At 37.9% G+C, this 21,303-nt stretch overlaps 1 protein-coding gene across 2 annotated transcripts in view; it reads right to left on the bottom strand.

Moving 5' to 3' along the window:
* Nucleotides 1-16,515: 16,515 nt before the first annotated feature.
* SLC13A1 (solute carrier family 13 member 1) overlaps nt 16,516-21,303 on the bottom strand; it is a 48,861-nt gene continuing 44,073 nt past the window's right edge. For both annotated transcript variants that reach the window (XM_085042140.1, XM_085042132.1), the window contains one exon: nt 16,516-21,233. In XM_085042140.1, coding sequence (XP_084898266.1) covers nt 21,090-21,233 — 144 coding nt within the window. In that variant the 3' untranslated portion in view covers nt 16,516-21,089. The remainder of the gene's footprint in view (nt 21,234-21,303) is intronic.

Genomic DNA, 21,303 nt, shown 5'->3' with positions numbered 1-21,303 from the left:
TTCTCCTCACTGTAATTCAAACTCAAGAAGTTTTGAATGCAGCTGGACACCTGGACTCATGGTCTTTGCTCCTACCTTATTGAAATAAGCATGAAAAATGAGAACTAAAATGAAAACCAGAGCAAGTGAGCCATTGCTATCCGTTCTGCATGAGGAACTTAGCTGGTTTTTGATTTGCACTGTTATGGCTTTTTTTTTTTAATTTTCCTTTTCAGTGTTTTGGTTGTGGTGGAGCTTTGTGCTTTATCAATTTCAAACCAAAATTGGAAGCCTAAATTTAGTTCTGAAAAGTGTGAATAATTTGGGTACTAGTTAAAATATTAGCTCTGCTGTATTTAGATTATGTTCATGTATATTTTAACTTCAAATGAATATTTAACCCAGTGCAATATGAATATAAAGCCTGTAAGCCCAAAGGCTTACCTGTTTTTTGCTAAGTATGTCAGTTACTGCAATAAAAGATGTTACTTGTCTCTAAAACCTTTGCTTTGCTTCCCCATTTTGTCACATTAAGTTGACATCCCAGCTTAGCTAAAATTAATGGGAACTTTCCTACTGAGTTTCCTGGGGTCAAAATTTCACTCTGTAGGTAAAAAAACAAAGACAATTGTAGAAAAAAAAAATTAAAAATCATAGCCTGAAGATATGAAATGCTAAAGCAGCCAGCTGTCACAGCTGCTAAGCTTTTTTCTCTCCTGGGACCTGTGGAGCAGAGCGTGCATGTGAACAGAAACTGCTGAGGCCTCTGGCTGCTCAGGAGCTCCATGCTTGGGAACTGGTAGAGCAGAAGTTACTTGGATGTCTCTGGCAGCCAAACATTGAGGTGGATTCCACTTGTCAGGGCAAACAAACCAACCTGTTTCAACCCCCTGTAGATATCTGGAAAGCTTTAGAACAGTGACTTTATATTCACAGGATGAGGAAGGTAAAAAAGGTAGAACTAGAAGGACACGGGGAACATTTGCTGAACTCTTTCTATTTCACCCTCTTTGGGAGAAGGCTTCTGTACTTAATCTCCTATAGGCAAAAAGGGAAATTACCTGAGGCTGATGCCATGGGAAGCAATGAAATAATTTGAAAATTAACAAACATTGGTGTGGGCAGAAAGAGTAGATTATTTGGCTGCTACTTGAGACTTTCAAGAGCCTAATTTGTGCCCTAATAACTCTGACTTCAACATTCCCACCCAAGAAATTGGTTTGAACTCTCTGCTCTGACTTGGCTGAGAGCAAAGGTAGTGTGACTGTTCTTCAAAGTGAAAGGTTCTAGACCAAGCTCAGTGGAGAAGCACAGAGAAGCAGCAGCAGCAGACTCCAAAAGAGTGCTGGGCATGGCCCTTTTGGCAGTAGCCAGCAGCAGCGTGGGTGGTGTGGGAGCCTTTTCACTGCACAGAGTCGCTCACACCTCACCCGTATGCTCTGGAAGACCAGCTGCTCCTCTGCATCTCCTCTCAAAGCCTGGGGAGCTTCAGACAGGTGTCCAGACTTCTCATTTCTCCACGAATAGGACTTTACATCCAGGAGAACAGTGAAATGTCTGAGGAAGGTTCTTAATTCCAGGAGAGTTCTACAGATGTGTGCCCAGATGGGAACAAACCTGCAGCATAAGTCACTCTGATTTGTCCATCAGTGTTTTTATACCAGTATTAGTTGCGTGGTGTTTGGGTTATTCAGACTCATCAAACTGACCTCATCCTTTTAATGTGCTTGTGTTTTCCTCTACACAAAAAATAATGGCATTTTCTAGATTTAAACACCAGATTAAGTTTTTAATAAAAACTTAATTAAATTCAGATTAAGTGAATTTTCAAGATTTCCCCAAATTTGCTTTTAGAAACAGAAACTGACATTTCCTTAGAAAAATAATAAGGGGGGAGGAGAAAGAAAACCATCCCTGAGCTGACAGAATGCAGCAGTAGGAGGCAAGCATTCAGCTGGCAGTTACTTACTTCCTGGCATGCAATTTTAATTAAGGAGTCAGCATGTCTGCTGCACAAGCCCACAGGAGGCAGTAACTAAAAATGACTGGGAAAATGTCCATGGATAAAAAGGTAGGAGAATTAAATAATGCAACTATATTTTGGAAAGCTAATTGAATATGTTCATCCCTACTTTTTTCCAGATAAGACCTATTACCAAAGGAGAAGCAAGCACCAATTGCCATATCAGAGTATGCACAATAATACCTACTTTGCAATGTTTAGTCAGATATTCACTAGTGATCTCGGATAAATCAAAGACAAAATAATTTGTTTTTCTTTTCAGAACTCATGTTCTGAGATATCAATTCATATTTTTAAACTTGGCCAGAAATCTTTCTTTCACTAGACCATAGCTGTAGTGATTACCTAGCTAAGTAAGTCAGCAAGTAGATTGCTTTAAATCCCTTTATAAATACCTTTTTTCCCCCGGTATGGTGATTTTTTCTTCTTCTCACAGAGCCAATCATTAGGACATGGAGGCTGATTCATATCCTGTACTTTCAACAACCATTATTAATCATCTATCCAAAGAGGTGCTGTGAAATCTGCATTGAAATTTCATTGTTGGCTCTTACTTTCTCTATTAGTAAATATTCAAATGGAATGCTAAGAAATAATAAGGAGGGAGCTCATGCATCTGCCTTGTTTTATATCCATACAGATCAAGCTGAAAGAGCTAGGATTAAAAATAAATTGTGAAGGAGAAACAAATCAGTCTAGTATGACTTAAAATTAGAATTATGTGTTCTGTGGAGAAAATAACTGGTCAGCTAATCTCAGTCTTTCAATCTTTCTGTCACTTTCATTTATTAAGAGCTCTTCAGTGAGCAGGTACATAGTTTACACTTATGGCTAAGTAAATTGCTGTGTGAATATTACAGAATACAATGAAGTCAGATGGCAGAATGAAAAAAGATTTCAAGCATTATTTTTAATTTTTATAAATATCATTTCACAGGCTCATTATCATAGGATCATAGAATGGCTTGAATTGGGATGCAAATTAATGGTCATGTAGTTCCAATCTCCCTGTAGTGGGCAGGGATGCCACCCACTAGACCAGGTTGCCCAGATCCCCATCCAAACTGGCCTTGAACACTTCCAGGGATGGGACATGCACAGCTTCTCTGGGCAGTACAGTGTCTCATCACCCTCACAGTGAGAAATTTCTTCCTTATCTTCCTATATCTTCCTGTTTAATCTAGATCTGCTTCCTTCAGAATAAAACAGTTGCCCTTTGACCTGTCACTAACAGACATTGATAAAAACATTCTCTCCATCTTTTTCATAAGCCCTCTTTATATCTTGAAATGCCACAACTTCTCAGATACGATGGAGAGTAGCTTAGCCACTTTCTCTGCCCATTCCCTTGGAATTCATGGATGCATCTCATCAGGTACCATGGGCTTGCATGCCTTCAGATTTCTTAGATGGTCTCCGATCTGATCTTCTTATGTAATGGAAGATTCTTCATTTTCCCAGTGCCTGCTTTTACCTTCTGTGACTTGGCAGTGTGGCTGCAGCACTTGCCAGCAAAGACCAAAGCTAAAACTTTGAGCACTTCAGCCTTTCCTGTATCCCAGGTAACCCAGTTTCCCATTCTGGAGAGGAGCTGTATTTTCCTTAGTCTTCCCTTTATCACCAATGTGCCTATAGAAGCTTTTCTTGTTGCCATTGTCATCCATGATTTGTTTTGATTCTGTCAGGGTTTTAACTTAATCTGATCCCTAGCTATTTGGGCAATTTCTCTGTATTCCTCCCAGACTACCTGACCTTGCTTCAACCCTCTGTAGGCTTCCTTTTTTGTCTTTGAGTTTGACCAGGAGATCATTTTTTGTGTATGCAGGCCTGCTGGCATTTTTACCCAGCTCCCTTTTTGCTGGGATACATCACTCCTGAATTTGGAGGATGTGACCCTCGAATGTCTGCCAGTTTTCTTGGGGCCTTGACCCCTCCAGGGTTTTATCCCATGGTACTTTACCAAGGACAGCTCTTCAGAGAAAAAATCTGCTCTTGTAAAGTCCAGTGTAGGGAGTTTGTGTGCACATTCCCTGCTCTCCTAAGGATCTTAGGATGAACCTCCACCATATCATGGCCACTGCTTTCCAGGCTGCCCTTGAGTTTCACATTCCCCACCAGCCCCTCCCTCTGTGTTGGTGAGAACAAGGTCGAGCATTGCACCTCTCCTTGTAGGCTCCTCTGTCACTGGGACAAGGATTGGTCATGTCTCATTGTGTTGTCCCTTCAACGAATACCACTGAAGTCCCCCATGGGGACCAGGGGTTGGAATGTGGAGTCACTCCTACCTGTCTACAGAGGGCCTCATCCACTCAGCCTTCCTGGTCAGGCAGCCTGTAGCAGACACCCCTGCAATGTCACCTGTCCCTGCTCTCCCTTTAATCCTCACCCACAAACTCTCAATCATCTCTTCTATGCTCACGTGGAGCTCCAGGCCCTCCAGCTGCTCACTGATGTAGAAGGCAACACCATCCATGCATTACCCCTGCCCGTCCTTCCTAAAGAGCTGTGTCCTTCCATTCCAGCACTACAGTCATGGGAGTCATCCCACCATGACTTCAGGGTGCCAATAATGTTATAGCCCTGCTATGGGTTAAAAACTTATTTCTCAGGGAATGTAACTTGAGATGAAACACTGAATGATCACTAATGACTTTTAGACTTCTGTTGGAATGCCTTTGTGAATCAGGATTGATGGGATATTGTGTGGAGCAAGCTGAGACCTTGTTGTGAGTTGTATGATGCCGTACACATCTCTGTCTATTTTGTTTCTCCACATCCCTGGAGACCATATCTAAAAGATTCTACCATTAATTATGTTTTGATGTCTTTCTCATATGAACAAAATTAATGAGAAAGTTGTTTTCATTTTATTCCTTTTCTTTTTTGTCTTAACTTAACACACAGGGATAAATTTTCCTTTTCTTTTGCTGAGCGGAGGAGAAAATATCCTTGATTTTTTTCTCATAACCTGAGAACTCCAGATACTGACAAAATAGCCTGAAGATTTCAGTAATTTAAATCAACTGACAATGATCACTGTAGGAGTCATAGACTCCCTGAAAATTGCCATAGTTTACTGACTGTCAGTTGCTTCTCCTACCTGACTTAAGGTACAAAATGCCCTAAAGGAACTACTGAAAGGGATTAATAAAGACCCAGTAATAAGCTCTGTACCACCTTATCACTGCAGCATTCCTAGAAGAGTATTTAGAGAAAAAATTGGAGAGGACAATAGGTCTAGAGCTACTAGTTTTGCTTCCAGACCACAGCCATGTCTGATAGAATTGAGGGGTCAGGGTCTGCACTGCACAGCCATGCTCTGCACCTCTCAGTACTCATGGGGAACCTTGGGTTGATGACATTTGCCACCAGGTTTAACCAGCTGATGTTTCTTGGATGTTTGTGATAAATGGCTTGAGGCAACAGTCGGACGCAGGCTAAACTTTTAGATGTTTTACTGTGAAATATCTTGTCTCAAGCATCCTGTGGTGGATCTCTCTCCCTTGTCTCTAGAAGGAGTCATTCCAGAGGGCAGAAGCTCTGTAGGGTAGCTGCTAAGTCAAACGGACCTGGGCATCTCCCTCTCTCTCTCTCTCTCTCTCTCTCCTTCTCTCTCTCAATTAAGAAGGAGCTCCAGGGAGGAGGATTAATTGAAAGACCTCTACTGTAGATAGCTAAAATATAGGGCAAAGAATTTCATGCAGAGAAAAGTCTCCCTCTATTTCAACGCCAGATTTTAAATGTCTCAGCTCCTACTTAAGCCTGTACTTTAACTTGGTGAACCTCAGATTTGAATATCCTTTGAACAGCCAGTCTAGGTTTTAAGAATTATTTACTTTGTGCATGTAAAGAAGGGGCCAATGTCCAAATGATGCTACAAAACTGCTTTAAATAAATTCAGTTAAAGCCAGTAGCATGCCTATAGTCTCTCTCTATCATTTTGTATGAAGACATGAAAAAGTTCTTTAGATGAAATAAAGTTGCCTTCAGGCAGTTTTAATTTTCAACAGAACTGGTTTGACTGATCCCTGTATTGCAGACAGCATAGTTCCTGGCTGCACAGCAGGGATAATATTTTTATATGGATGAGTTGTTCTTGATTAGTGTATTTGTGATGGAAAGCTCAGCTAGGCCTCTGTGACATTGGAGTGTGGTTACACTGTGATGGTCTAAATATGTACTCACATATTTGTTCATTTTTTATATTTAATTCATAGTAGCTCATGAAGAATATTTCCTCCTGCCCATGCAAAAGCTGAGTGATCCCTCCAAGGCCACATGAGTAGTCTGGGGAAGGCTGTCCCACTAAATGCATCACTGCTGATGGACATCCAGCAGGGCTTGGAGATGATTTCCCAATTGTCTGTGTACATTATTTTATCCTTTAAGGCATATCACAAGTATGAATGAAATTGTAAGGACAATACTCCTTGACAAACATTAATGATCTTTTGAACTTTTCTAATGGAAAAGCAATCTTGACTTTTAAATTTCTAAAACTTAAATTAAATGTGCAAGAGTTATTTGTTTCTATTCCAATTCTGGTATCATCCTTACCTCCAGTTTCACTCTGCCAGAACATCCTTTTCAAGGATATTCCATAACATTACACAAACTCCCCTCTTTATATAAAATTTCTCCTTCAAACTCCCTATTATGAACTGTATTGTTTTGGAGGTTATGTAGCAGAAACTCAGATGTGCCTCTGGACCCAGGTCATTAAATATTTAAATATCAGTTCAGGTTAATTTTAGTTTAGTGTATGGTTTGCATGAAGGATGTAAGCAGTTTAGAGGTTGGCCAAGCCAAACAAAAAAAAAAAACCAACAAATAAATCTAAAGACACATGTGGGACAGAGTCAATGAAAAGACAAAACAGGAGAACAATTGCCTCTGGCATAATTTTACCGTTTTTAGATAAGTTTTGAAAAAGTATTACCTCATTTTTTCTGTCATTTATGTGACTGCAGTCTCTGTGATCATGAAGGAAAACAGAAAACAACCCAAAAAAACCCCTGGTTAGATGGTCTTGGAGCTTTAAAAATATAATCACTACTACTGAAAGAGAATATCTCTTATTACAGATATTTAGGCTTGTTATTTTTAAAGCATTAATCCTGTCAGGCACCTGGATCCCCTACATGACAGCTGGAATTTAAATAAATAAATAAATATGGCGTTCAGAGTAAATCTATTTATAACAGAGAGAAAGAAAAGCACTTGGGTAGGTTCCCAAAATGAGGAACAAATTAAGATATTCTTGGGTATATCCAATTGATGTTATCTAAATTTTATCCATACAAATGCAATATTAAAAGCTCAATGGACTTTATCTTGCTTTGCATCATTGGCCACTATCCAGAAAAGCACTTACACACTGGTAATTTTAAGGACATGGTGCCCTGGTCTCAAGCCAGAACACCCAGCAGCATAGTGTAACAAGATAGTGATAAGCAGTTTGACAAGCCTTGCAACAAATTCTATCTTGCTGCTTCTCAAAGACACCTGTATGTAGTTGATTCAAACATATTATTTTACCAATATGTATTGAAGAGACACATAGATTATAATTTTTCCCCATTTTCTTTCAGTGCTAAACTGAAATTATAGGAAAATTGTTGTGCTCTCTCCAGTCTAGCATCCGAATAAATAATATTTCACTTCTGAATATGTATTTGTTAAAGAGAACAGAACAAAAGGGAGTGCTGATGTGCATTCCTGTTATGGCAATTTTTCACTGCCATAATTTTACAGAATCGGATTCCTGGAGATGCTGTCTGTGAATATACCTTTAGTTCTTCCATCTTGTTAGGAACACATTATTAGATTTTCATATCTGTTATTTGCTTACCACAAATGCCAGTAGCTACTTTTTTTTTCCCTTACTTTTTTTGAACTGAAAGGATACTTTTTCATCCAACTTCAACCTGAATGACTAAGATAACAACAAGAATGCATCCTTCCACAACATTTTAATTCATTCCCAGCAAAAATCACATTTTAGAGTATCTTCCCTTAGGTGAACTGAGAACAACAAAAGAGCCATGGTCTTTCCAACCAGTATCCAGCCCATGGATGATAAGAGTTGCTGGTGTTAAATGTATTAAAGGGTAAATTCATATGCCTAGAATTTTTAACAGCAGACAAGACAGATTTTTGGATCTGAAGTCATCGTTAGGCTTTAAGTTCTGTAAGTCACATTAATGGTACTTCTATTTAGTAACTAACAAATAGACAATCTTAAATTCTCAGGGAGCAGTAATTGCTCCTAAGGTAAAAAGACACTGATTTGTCACAAAATGGGACTATTAAATTAAACTTTTTTCCATGAATAAACTGTATTTATTCACAGACATCTCTCTCAGTTTGCTGCATGTGGGACCCTCTTAGATGTTTATCTTTTCAACGGCCAGTTTCTCTTGGTGCTATATTTTCAAGGGATGTTTCAAGAAGAGGGTGTCTTAAATAAGTCATAACTCTTTCTTTTGATCTCCACATGCTAGCACTCCTGTATGTGTGGGGGATGTGCCCTGATGCCAACTGGCAAAAGGAAAGCAATGTTCATCAAACAGTTATTGAGGCTATTGGAAATTTGGGATTTATTCACTATGTGACATTTTTGTACAAAAAAACCAGTTCTATTCTTTTGTGGACATCTGTACACGATCAGCCAAAACCTAATCCAGTCTCTTGAGGGCTCTCTAGGCAATTGCTACCTCTTAGTGCATGTGCTAAAATATTTCTTTCTGGGTAAAAAGAAAGTGACAGAAGAGAGGAGAAGACTGTTTTTGTAAAAAGTAGCTGGAAACTGACCAAGCTAGGAAAGATAGAGAGCCAGTAGGAAATTCTCTAGTTTAGATGCTGAAAAGGATTTGATGTTTCTTTAACTGTTTGAGCTTTTCTTTAAACTTCTTTAGCTTTAAACTGTGAGGTCGAGGGATCATGTTTATTTTCACAGGGCTCTGCTGTCTCAGGAAGAGGCTCTTTCACCTGTAGATATTTCTCAGTCTGGAAAGCAGTTTACTTTAGTTGACTTTGTTATTGGTACACTGGGAAATAGATGGTATTATGATGTCATCTTCAACATGAGTATACATAGTTTTAACAAAACAATATGGTGAAAATTTCAACACACCATGCATTTTGTCTGTTATTTCACCCTGTTCTACTAAAAGCATTAATTCTAGCTTGAATAATATTGAGCAACTTCTTTTGAATGTCAGCAATCCTCTAGAAGAATGTGAGAGTGTTTTTATTCCATAATCTTCAATAGTATTGGTGGAAAAAAAAAAAAAAGCACAGAAAGGTTGAGCTACTGGTTAGAATGAGGCAGCAGCACAAGAGCGAAGAGAAGTCCACGGTGCCTATCTCATGGTCCTTTTTTAGCCACTACACTGGAATTCTATATACAAACTCTTTCCTGGTGAGAGCTGAGTGGTGATTATCATGTTGCTACATGAATATAAGTTATTACTTTTTCATAGATCCATGCTTTTGATGCAAATATATTTATAGCTGAATATGTAATGTTGCATATTAGCTTTACTTAACTGTAATTAGCTGAGGCAATGCCAATTAAAACTGAAACTACAGAAAGTCCATGTATGATTATTTAACATTATCTTTCTTGCATTTTTCTAACTGCTACCTGTAGTCTGATTAGTGGCATAGGCCATTAATAAATTCAAGGTAAAATTATATTGCCTTTCTTAAAAATAATAAGGAAATCAGTAAGAGGAACTGGAAATAACAACAAAGCAAAGCTCAAGGACCCTAATAGGTTTACTGACCTTTATTCTTGAGATAAGTTAGTATTTATTATGGTGCTGTGAATGTTTCCTTAAGTTATTTAAATGTCATTGCTTGCTTCTTGGAGGCACTTCAGCAAGGTTCTGTGAAGCCAGCAAACCATGGATACATATAGACAGTTGTCCAGAAAAAAGGAGACAAAACTGCTACTCCATTACATCCTAAGTAGATACCTTTAATTTGCTGCTCAGATTTTTAAAGAACTTCCAACATGCTCCTGAATATTTAGTTCAATAATGTTGTACATCCTGAAGCAGGAAAACATGAAGCGACAAAAAGTCCATTTATGTGTCTCTTCACACAGGGAAGGTTTCTTCTATTTCCATTTTGGCAAGACTCCTTCATCATGGGTGGCCCAGTAAGAAAGAAATCAGATAAAGAGAAGTCATAGCTTAAACCATATGACTGCCATAATTGAAATTTAAAAAAAAAGCATAGAACTCAATGTAAAATACTAAAAATTAAGTAATTCAGAGATTAATTTCTTTTTTCTCAGATGAATTGAATGTACCTTCTGTCTGCCTTAAAAAATTAGTGACGAATCACATCCATTCTTTTTTTATGCACATTTGGAGCAGCCTCATAAAGGGTACAACATCTGAGCTCCCATGGCTTTTGCAATTACAGGGTGCTGAAATTTAGTTATCTGATAATGCACACATTTCTGCTGCCTGACACACACAGACACCAAGATGAGCAGAAACCATGAACTAGGACTGCTTACTGGTAGCCACTTGTTGGTTCTTGCATTTTCAGAATCCTCCCCAGCCGGTATTTAAACTGCATTTCAAGGAGCAAAGAACATAAAAGATACAAAAAATATTGTTTCGCAAACAAATTTGAAAGAATATAAAGTCTAGGCCATAGCTTACAGGGTAAGAGGAGTAATTCATTATGTCACGAAGAAGACAAAATCTGCTGACCTTTTACTTCTGTTTCAATTTTCATACAAAAGGTCAATTGAGACCAAGTACTCAATAAATGGAAATTATTAAGGGTGTGGGAAGAAATCCAGAATAGGAAAAGAACAGGTGAAGGACATTTGGATAGATACGATGTACTCAGACCAGGGGTAATTGATCAAATTTTCCATCTTGAAGACTTCAGGAATTTACATGAAACAATTTCTAAATAATCATCACTTCTTTGTGAGAAGATAGCACACAGCAAGGTCTGACATGAGCAATCAAATGTGTCAAACTCACTTGGATACACAGAATCTGTCTCCAAAGAGTCCACAACCTACAAAACATTTGTTACCTGTAAATTTTATTATATCATTCCCTTACACGTTACCAAAAGCCAGTCATATCAGAAAAAACAATACCTTCTCTGCCCTCTCTGACTATGCAGCAAGACTGATCTAGTAGTTGAAGAAGCAATAAAAATAATGTATCTTAGGTTTAGAAAGGTTTTTGTTTCACAGCATTCTCCTAAGTAATTAACAGTGATATGAACTACAATAAAATTACATAGTGTGGGCATAACACATATACAGTGTGTTCAAAATCTGTGCTCAAAAAAAAAGGGTCATTTGCCAAAAACAGTGGAGGCATATCTAGTTGGTTACCTTTGAGAAAATTTTGGTTCTGGGTTTTTGTTGCAGTATTTTAATCTGCAATTTCAATAACATGTAAGGGAATGATATAATAAAATTTACAGGTAACAGAAATGTTTTATGGGTTGTAGACTTTTTGGAGACAGATTTAGAATCCAACACTGTATTGCTAATTGGGTAAATGTTCTGAAATATGATCAAAGCCCCATCCAACGTGGTCTTCAACATTTCCACAGATGGAACATACACAACTTCTCTGGGCAACCTGTTCCAGTGCCTCACCAACCTCTTCATAAAGACTTTCTTGCTTTCATCCATTTTCAATCTCCCCTCCTTCAGTTAAAACCATTGCCCCTTGTCAGCAAGGCTGCTCTAAATCCATTCATCCCCCAGTCTGTACTGATATTGGGGTTTGCCACGGTCCAGGTGCAGCACCATGCTCTTGGCCTTGTTGAACTTGTCGAGGATAAAGGCTTCATGAAGGTTCCTCATGAAGGAGTCCATGAAGTTAACTTCATGAACTGAAGGACTTCTGACCTGGACAGCAGTCGGACTCAAAAAGTCCAAGGTCTGTAGTGGTTCATAAGCAGAGAAAGATGCTTCTCCAAAAGGAATTAAGAATTACATAACTTTCAGTTTGGGATGTAGAAAAGGAGCATGGGTTATCAAACTCAGAGCTGATAGGGATTTATCTAGATTTATCAGGTATATATGATTGAATACACAGAGGTCCCTACCTATGTGGGCACCCTGGGCTCAGAAGGGATGTGAATATACTGCAAACTGTCCAGAAAAGCACAAACAAACAAACAAACAAACAAACATAAAAGTTAAAAAAATAATTTTTATAAAATAATCAGTTGATTTAGCAATAGAAAACTATCTAATGATGAAAAACTCACTAGTCAGACATCCTAATGAAAGTTTTCCTCTGTCAGTTAAATACTTACACTTTGCTTAAAACAGCATGACTTTTTCCATACTTAATTGTGTCAATTTTTCTGGGTATGTGGGAACTCAGGATACTGAACTTCACAAAGGAATTACTGCTGCTACATACCGATAATTACATGAGCAGTACAAATTATCAGACTCAGGTACTGAGTAAGGTGTAAGTTGTCTCTGTGCTTGTCTACCCATGACTGGCCATTGGCATTGTGCCTGGGAATTTACAGAAACATCTTAGCTGTTTCAGTCTAGAGAGCTGAAGTCTGATTGAGTGACAGAATGGCAGCTCAAAGTGTTAAAAACAAAATAAACCCTTACAGGGAACACTGATCAATTGATCACCATGTCCTCTGGTTCTAGCTGAGATGTGACTAATACATGTGAGAAAAATGTAAATTATGTGTCACGGATTGGAATTTGTATTATGCAACTTGCTGTGCCACCAAAGTCTAATTTCTTGAAAGCCCAGTAGATGAACCCAGCATTTACCTGAAAGGAGTTCTCTTTCTCACTACCTCTTTTTTTCTAGCTAGAGTAGTATCCCCTGAAGTTGATAGCAGCATTATCACCTGCAAATGCTAATATGTTAACCAAATTCAAAACATTTAATTATTTTACCATGTTTTTTGCATTTTCAAGTATTGTTAATACAAGTTCCTTACTGTCTGGACTATAATCAAAATTACAAAGACTCCTTCTTGTAGTAATAACTACCTACAAAAACATTTTGCTACTGCTATGCTTTGAGGTATTAGTAGCCACAGGAAAATATGAAAAAATGCCCAGACAAGTTCCACATTCCAATCAATATTTAGTTACTTTCACAATTAAGATAGAAGCCAATATAATGCTGACAATTAATTGCTTGGTCCTGCTGAGAGGCATCATTTTATCCTAGGGGAGCACGTATCTTGGGAAACAGTTCTATTTAATTTGCAACTATAATCAAGTGATGTGATTTTATTTATGTAGGAAAAGTGTATGAATTTTATTTAAAAATGGATTTCAGCAGGATGTGGCTCACAACCTCGGGTAATCACACTGCGAGGGCTTACAGCTATTCTTAAGAGTAAAATGAGTGGGATTTTCTGTAGCTCTGATCCACTGCTAAATAGCTTAAAACTTCCATTAATATTGTCTGTCACCAGTCTCTGAAAGCGTTTTTTACTTTCATTTGCTTTGCTAACCTAAAAGAGCACCCACAATTTTGCTAGGGCCCTACACAATACAGTAGCTAGCAGTAATTAGTACTATTGTTTTATTTTAGTATCTTTTGCTTTTCTGCTAACACCATTTACTTGTCAGGAAAACAGCTCAGAGACTTCAAATCAGAGATGGGCTGATGTTTCCCAGATGTGGACAAGGAAGAAGAGCCAAGACGTGCTGAGGGGATACGCATTCTGGAGACAGTTGTAGAAGCTGGACCAAGTTGAGGATGCCTCTTTGGACTGTAAGCTGCTTGTATGGGCATCTATTTTCAGAAGAGAACCTTGAGAGCAATCCCAGGAGCTGTGCTGCCATGTGACAGGGCAAGGTAAAGTCCATGGGAAGAGGTTGGCTTAGAGCCCAGCTAACATTTTGCTACTTTTGGTTGTGACACAGTTTGAGGGAGCATTTTAGGCAAGAGCCCTGTTTGGAACAAGATCAGCTGTCTACTGCGGTGCTTTCCTGCGTTTGAAGGGGAATCAGAGCAGATGGAAGTTTCCATCTTGGATTAGCTAGGAGGAGATTTATATTTCCTGTGATTTAGTTGAATCATATCTGTGTAACAGAAAGAGAAAATTCCTAAGCTCCTGGCAGCTTCATTGACCTTGTCAGCATCATGTGTAACACAATCTATTTTCTCTATGTGGTCTGTAAAATCATCCTGTAAGTGCAATACAGCTTGAGAGTAAGGAGGCAAGTGGCTGCAAGAGGGCACTGAAAGTTCAGCTTTAGTTATAAGGCTTTAGTCATATTACATTATTACATGAAGAGTACTCCGCAGCTAAGAATTTCAAGAGTGCTGTTCAAAAATGTCACCCATGAGGTACTGTCTAAGCCATATATTCAATAATTGCTACACTGAAATATGCAACTAGGAAAGGCTTAAAGGTTTATTGAAATTGAAGAATTGTTCTTAATAGATGCAAAACTCCATCTGCTTTCACAGTGAGAACAGGGAAAATTATGGCAAGATCTATGCCATCCATTTCCTTCTCCTCTGATGTATTATAACAGCATCTAAAGAAAGAACTAGCCACCACATGGTTTTCTATATTATGCAAACTGAACTTTTCAAATCCATGAAGAATGTCAGGAGAAGTTGTCAGTCTTGTACACGGATCATTACCAGTTTTGAAAGGTGAGACTCTGAACTGCAGATTGTAGGTTAGCTTGTTTCTCTCCTCTCCCCCTTCCTCTCCTTCTTCCCTGCTCCCTTGCTCTTCTCATCTATTTTTCTTCTTCTTCCTTTTATTTCTTTGAAATAAGAGGCAGAGCTTTTCAAGATAATGTAAGGGGACAATTGTTCAGAGAAATCATCTAGGAGAGAAGAAAATGCTTTTCCCATTTGAAAACGCTTTTTCCATTTGTTATGCATTCAAGCAAGTGCTACAAAAAAACAACAACAAAAAAAAGAGACTTTAACATTGTTTACTTCTGCTGAGCCAAGTAGCAAAAACTATCAAGTATTTTGGGCTTAGTTATTCCAGATTTACTTAGCTTGGAATGCTAATGTTTTGTAGCTTTAGTACACATGCGTGCTTTGCTATCTACACACGATAGGCACAAGAGAGGATGGACATCCATCCATACAGCATGAATTACAATATTCAGGATGAAGAACAACTTACCTCAGTGGTGCTCTGTGTACCATAAAGGTCGAGCCTCTTAGCTTGTTGAATCATGTTGTTTTAAATCTCACTTATAATAAAAAGACTGTTTTATTTTTAAAGAAAACACCTGGCCTAAAGAGCCAGCTGTCTGTATTTTAGTATGAGCTTTGAAATTACTTATTTTTTTCATGATTACTAATCTAAAGAGCTATAACCAAAGAAAAATCTGTGAATCTGCTTGTCTGCCTGCTTAGTCCTGGAAATATTAAATTACTCTCTCAGATTTTTCAAATTGATTCCTGATTTAAGTATCTCTGGGTGTCACTATGCCTGTATCTCTCTGTGGTGTATGAGACCATAATCCAGCTACAGCAAAACATTCTTATCCTCAGTTTCTCAGGGTGAAATTCTCTCCTGTGCCTTAGAGGAGGCAGCAGTGTGAGACAGCACAGGTCTGACTGTGTTCCCAGATGCCAGACCCAGGGCTTCCCCTCACAGCTGATTGCCCATGCTATGGGCTTAAAGCTCTCTCTTTGGGGCTCAGGAATTTTTCTCTGTTGGCTGTAAGGTCTGTCAGAAGGCATATCCTGGTAACACTGGTCTCTCTTTTGCAATGTAAAAAGTATGGGTTCAAACTAGTCAGTGTTTGAGGAAGGATCACAAAAAAAGTTTTCATACTTCCTGTTGTGTTAGAGGATGTTGGAGAATGAAAATGGAAATCTCTAAGGGAAGGAAGCAACATGCACAAAAATGCCCTGCAGCATTCTTGGATTGATGCCTGAAAACAAGAATTTCAGGCCCATGCTTTTAATTAGAATTTTATTTTGGATGGTTTGGGCGTATCAGCTTGCTAGTTCTTTAGAATTCTTGTGGTACCTTTTATCCTACATCTTGTACAGACATTTAGCAAACTTAAGACAGCAATCTGAAATTTGCACCCAGGTTTCCCCACTTCCCACAACCGGAGACAGCAGAATCTGAGACCCTCCACTGAGAGATGACCCAATGAAATGCTTCCAAGTGACTCTTCCAGCTGTCCTTGTGGGTCTGCCCTGCTTCAGCATCCTGACCTAAAATGATCATTCCTGAATCAGAAACCAGGCACTGAAGAGCTATTTTGCATAGGTATATTCATTGCTTTCTGATTTCTAATTTCTAATTAATCCCCAAAGAGTTTGAGACTGCGTTTATTCTGTGTTTGTAGAGGAACCTGGCAGAGAGCAAATTTTTCACTATAACTTCTTTTCAAAGCTGAAAGATCATTCTCCTTTTTAAATTATTTTAAAAGTGGCCTTTTCAATATCCAGCAAATTCAAATTATTCTCAGCAGGTACTCTTTGCTGCCATGTATATCAAGCATTGAGATACAACAATAAAAAAGGTTTAAGAAATCTCAGGCACTTTTATTCACAAATCTCTTTTCTCTGCAGACCACAGTTTTAGCTCTTGTTAGTTTATCACTAATACATGTTGGACTGTACAGCATTTAGAAAATATTTATTTTAAAATAGTAGATTTGTATTGTAATGGAAAGTTGTACAGATATTGAACATTGTGTGGGGAAAACAACATACATCAGTTTCCAAAACCAAAAGACAAAGCGTTAAGGAATAACACTGACAAGAGTTCAGTTCAAGTGATTGATAAAACCATAAATCATCAAACAAACTTTGCAAAGGCAATGAACTTAGCTGATGACCGAAGTTATAATTTCTGAGCAATAGCTGCAAAGTGATCTGATCTATGTGCAGGCTTGACCACAGCAGGATAACCTCAGGTGCTCTGGGGCAGCAGTGTGTCACCATCAGAGCAAGTGGCATCCTGCTGTGGGCAGCCAAGGGCAGGGCAGGAGAGGGGGCAGGACTAGACATCTGGACATCTAAGGGGTCACTAGAAACCTTCCAGTCCTGCCAGCAGCTGCACATAACATGCAAGAGTATTTTTGTTGTTATTCACATGAGAAGTGGTCTGTTATCTATACCTAATCAAAAAGTTGTAAGATCCAGGATTTTTTTGTTTTGCTACACTCTTCCTGAGCTGCTGTGCTGCATTTCTCCCCAGTGAGCCCTTGAGCTATAGGCCAGTTGATTTTAAAGAAGCAAGACCCTGGCAGTAAACAAACACAGTCATTTCATTTTAAAAGTACATGAGGGGATTTATTCTGCAAGATTTATCTGACTATCTAATCGTAAAATAGAAAAGTCAGGAAGATTTTTTCAGGGTTCACATGGTTTGTGGTTTCCGGTAATCTAAATGCATATCTTCCAAAACAAAGTGAAAATACATTAAATATAGCACGGCCATAGAAAAGAAGAACAAAGACCTGGCACATATCCCCAGTGAAGTACATGCAAAAGCTTTTAATTCATCAGGAATGGGACCACAAATAAATAGTAAGTCATAAATATTACTTATGTAATAATTACTATTACAGCAGACTAATTAAACTCATCTGAGACAAAGTAAAAAACCCCATCACTTTATATGAAAATTATGCACAAAGCAATTTACAAATAGTTAATGTCATCATATATTAATCAACATTTAAAATAATCATAGGTGCATTTCCACCATTTGTCCCAGTATTCACATATTCTGGTCAAAGCAAGGAATATGATAGAGTGTGATATGAAGAATGTGTTTCTGCTGGTGATCAACATGGTGCTCCATGCCTGCAGTCAGAGACAAATCCATTCATTGGGCACCTAGAGCTGAAATTCATTGACCACTCTGAAATTAATTTTCCTCCATTTCAATGCTCTCAGGTGAGGAACTTCTAGCAATACTGGTCTTTGCACTGGGAGTTGTTAATTTTTACTTAAAACATTCCTAAATGCTTTAAAAATAAGTTAGTAATAACAACAAGTAATCTCAAAGACTGTGTCTGACCCATTACCTAAACTTCTGGCAAAACAAGTTACAAATCCTGGTGAGACCCTATTTTCCTGCTATTACCAACTTGATTATTTACAACTGGCTTACTTACAGGGTATGGTCTCCAAAAATATCATGCTTGATCATTTATTTTGTCACTAATTTGGTACATGATGACACAATTAAGATGCTGGTCACTGAAAGTCAGTTTATATGTAATTCTGTGTTTCTTTTCAACAAATTATAAAAACACAAGATCCAAGAGATTACCAACTTTACTTTAAAAATCTCTCCCTTCTTTCTTTGTGTATTATCCACTGCATTCACCAGTTTTAGTGAAAATAGTTTTTGAAAGTGCATCCTTCATTAAACAATTTGATTCTTTTTTTCTTGTTTACTGAGATACTCAACTATAATTTCTACCCTAAAAAGTACTTTAGGGAAATTCTGTGGTCTGAATTATGCAAGAGTTCAGAAATGACAGGCCTTTGTTGTCATATTATCTATGATACTATGAGTAAACCAGAAAGTAAAAAAAGTTAACAGCTGAAAATCAGCCTGCGTGAGCTCAGCTTCAGCTTTACTGAAAACTGCATCATTTGTTATGGTTGACAGCTTCTGAAAAATTCTAAATGGTGCAAAATGGTTATTTTCTTCCATGAAGATATACAACTTCAGGACAGAATACTGGTGTCAAAGCCTGATTTAATGGAGAAGTGCATTGATGTACCCCTGAAGACCTCATTGTCATAACCAAGGCTAAGATTACAACAGCCAATTCCACATTGTGAACATTAATAGAACTCAGTGGCAGTTCAGAAGTGGTTAACAAATTTCCTTTGGCTGAACAACAGTTGCCACATGATTATAAGACTTTGCAGAGCAGACCTGTGGAGATTGAAAATATCACATCCACTGGGAGTGGTGAACATAAGGCCACAAAGAGGACTGTGTTCCCTTTTTCATGTTTCATGAAAAAGTAAGAAAAACAGTTTTACAAGCAGAAAAGAACCTATCCCAAATAAAAGGGAGAATAATAAGTCTGTTAGCCTAAAATTAATATGTTTGTTCATTTATTTAAAGACAAACTATTTCACCACAAGGACAGTAAAGCATTGGAGAACATTAGCCACTGAAATTTTGCATGTTTGGTTTCATGTTGGAGAGTTTCGAGATGACTAAACAAATCCCTGAGCAATCTGGTTTGAATGGAATAATAACCTTTATTTGAGCAAGATTGGATGCAGCGGTCTTCTGAGATCCCTTCCATTTGAAATATTCTGTGTTTCACTGTTTTCCACTGCTCTTGAATAACTGGGAAATTACTGACAGAACTGGAAGGGGATACCTTAAAATAAAAGCACTCTTTGCTGGTTTTCCTCTCTATGCCTGCAGGACCAAAGGCCTGAATGAGCCATGAGCTCCTGCACTGCACATGCTTCTGGGAAAATACCATACAATAAAACCCAAGATTTGTATCTTGGATTAGTTACTTGTATAAGCATTTCCCTCTGGTACCTGACTTCATTTGGCCAAGTGTTGTATATCTGTAATCATAATCATTACTGTGGGAGATCAGTCACCATTATTTGTATAGTGGCAGCTCCTGATTGCCCCAGTGATGGCCACAGCCCTATTATGCCACTGTATAAAAAAGTTACGATAGCAGCCTCAATCAGCCTTAAAAGCATGGTGTCATTGACAGACACCAACACTTACACAAAACTGTTCATCAAGAAAAAGTGCTTCTTTAACAATTCACTGCAGCTGAACCTGCAACTAATAGCTACAGGAAACTACATATACCACAATGCTATACACTGCATTCCGGCATTATAGACGTCATGACAGACATCTCTAAATATGCACTATCAAAAATAAATGTAAACCATTAATCAAAAACCAAAAGCATTTTTTGGTTGTTGTTAGAAAAAATGGACACTATCTTTAAAAGATGGATTAATGTTGACAACTATCATATGGATGTCCCCAGGCATGATCCAATCTAAATATATGCAGCTTTCTTCAGACTACTAATTACATGCTCTTTACAAATTGTCATGGGTCTTCACACCAGGTAAGGCTATAGTCCTTATGGTAAAAAATGTGTAACAAACAAACAGAATATCATTATTTGAAAATATCTTTGAACTCCAACTTACATTCTGATTACATTGCACTGTTTTGTGTTTAGAACATCACAATATTAACACAGTCTAGTAACCTTAAACTGCCATCTGTCCTGCAGAGATCAGGAGCCTCCTGGTGAAGATGCACTTGACTGACAGATTGACTGTTAAATCTTCAGCACTGTCTTATGGTTTCATTACTCAAGGGGATGTATCTCTACTTTTGGAAGATAATAATTTAGTCTCCTTTTGTACAGATCAACTCAGACCTACCAATATATGTCTATCCAGAGGAATATATTTATTTTTTTTATAAGAGCAACAACATCTTTTAGTAAGTCCTGGGAGGATGTAGATTAAACATATGCTTAAGTATATATTCTCCTTCCAGGTTACAAGGTGCTTAATAGTAAAGTGCAGTGTAAGTGGTCATGCTGCTCTTCTCCATTTTTTGGTGCATTTTTAATGGGACTGTAAACTCTGTGTTCAAGATAACACCCTGCCTGATCCTTTTTTTTTTTTTTTTTTGTGATCAACACTGTTTCAAACAGAGTTTGAATCTAGAAAACAGAAAACCAATATGCTCTCTGACAACTCTCAAAAAAGTAGCAGCAAGGATTTGTATTTTAAATAATAAAATCTAAATTTCATTATTCTGCTACCCTGAGATTGGGGGAAAATTGCCAGTGATAATGGCTATGTGTATTTTTTTCCTTCATAACATGAAGATAGAAAAATTCAGACTAGCTGAACTAGATTAGAAAATGGTTCTAACTATGATCTTTAGAAAGTCTAGCACTCTTCCTGATTAGACTCTCAGATTGGATCATCAGTCTCTGGGACTGTGAAATACAGCATTTATAGTAATGTAGATCCTTAGCATTGTGGTGACTAAAAGCATTTTAAGTGACTCACCACATGTCAGAAAAATAGAAACTTTTTTTTTTTTTTTTTTACAGCCCAGTGCCATTTGTAGATGGAATGTTGGGTACCCAGCTTGGAAAAGTATAGAGATCAAACAAAGGCACTATCCATGTCATAATTCCAAGCATAACTACAGCAACTCCGATGATGTTAATGCCCAAGCCAGCTTTCACCTAAAGAAGAGGAAAAAGAAAGCAGAAACATGCATCAAGACACTGAAGAAAATTCTTAAAATGCCAAAAA

The sequence above is a fragment of the Lichenostomus cassidix genome, chromosome 1Aa (assembly GCF_008360975.1).
Source record: "Lichenostomus cassidix isolate B80296 chromosome 1Aa, HeHo_3.0, whole genome shotgun sequence".
In the NCBI taxonomy this organism is placed as follows: Eukaryota; Metazoa; Chordata; class Aves; order Passeriformes; family Meliphagidae; genus Lichenostomus; species Lichenostomus cassidix.
The sequence above is the reverse complement of the archived record's forward strand: the minus strand, read 5'-3'. Positions and strand labels throughout refer to the sequence as shown.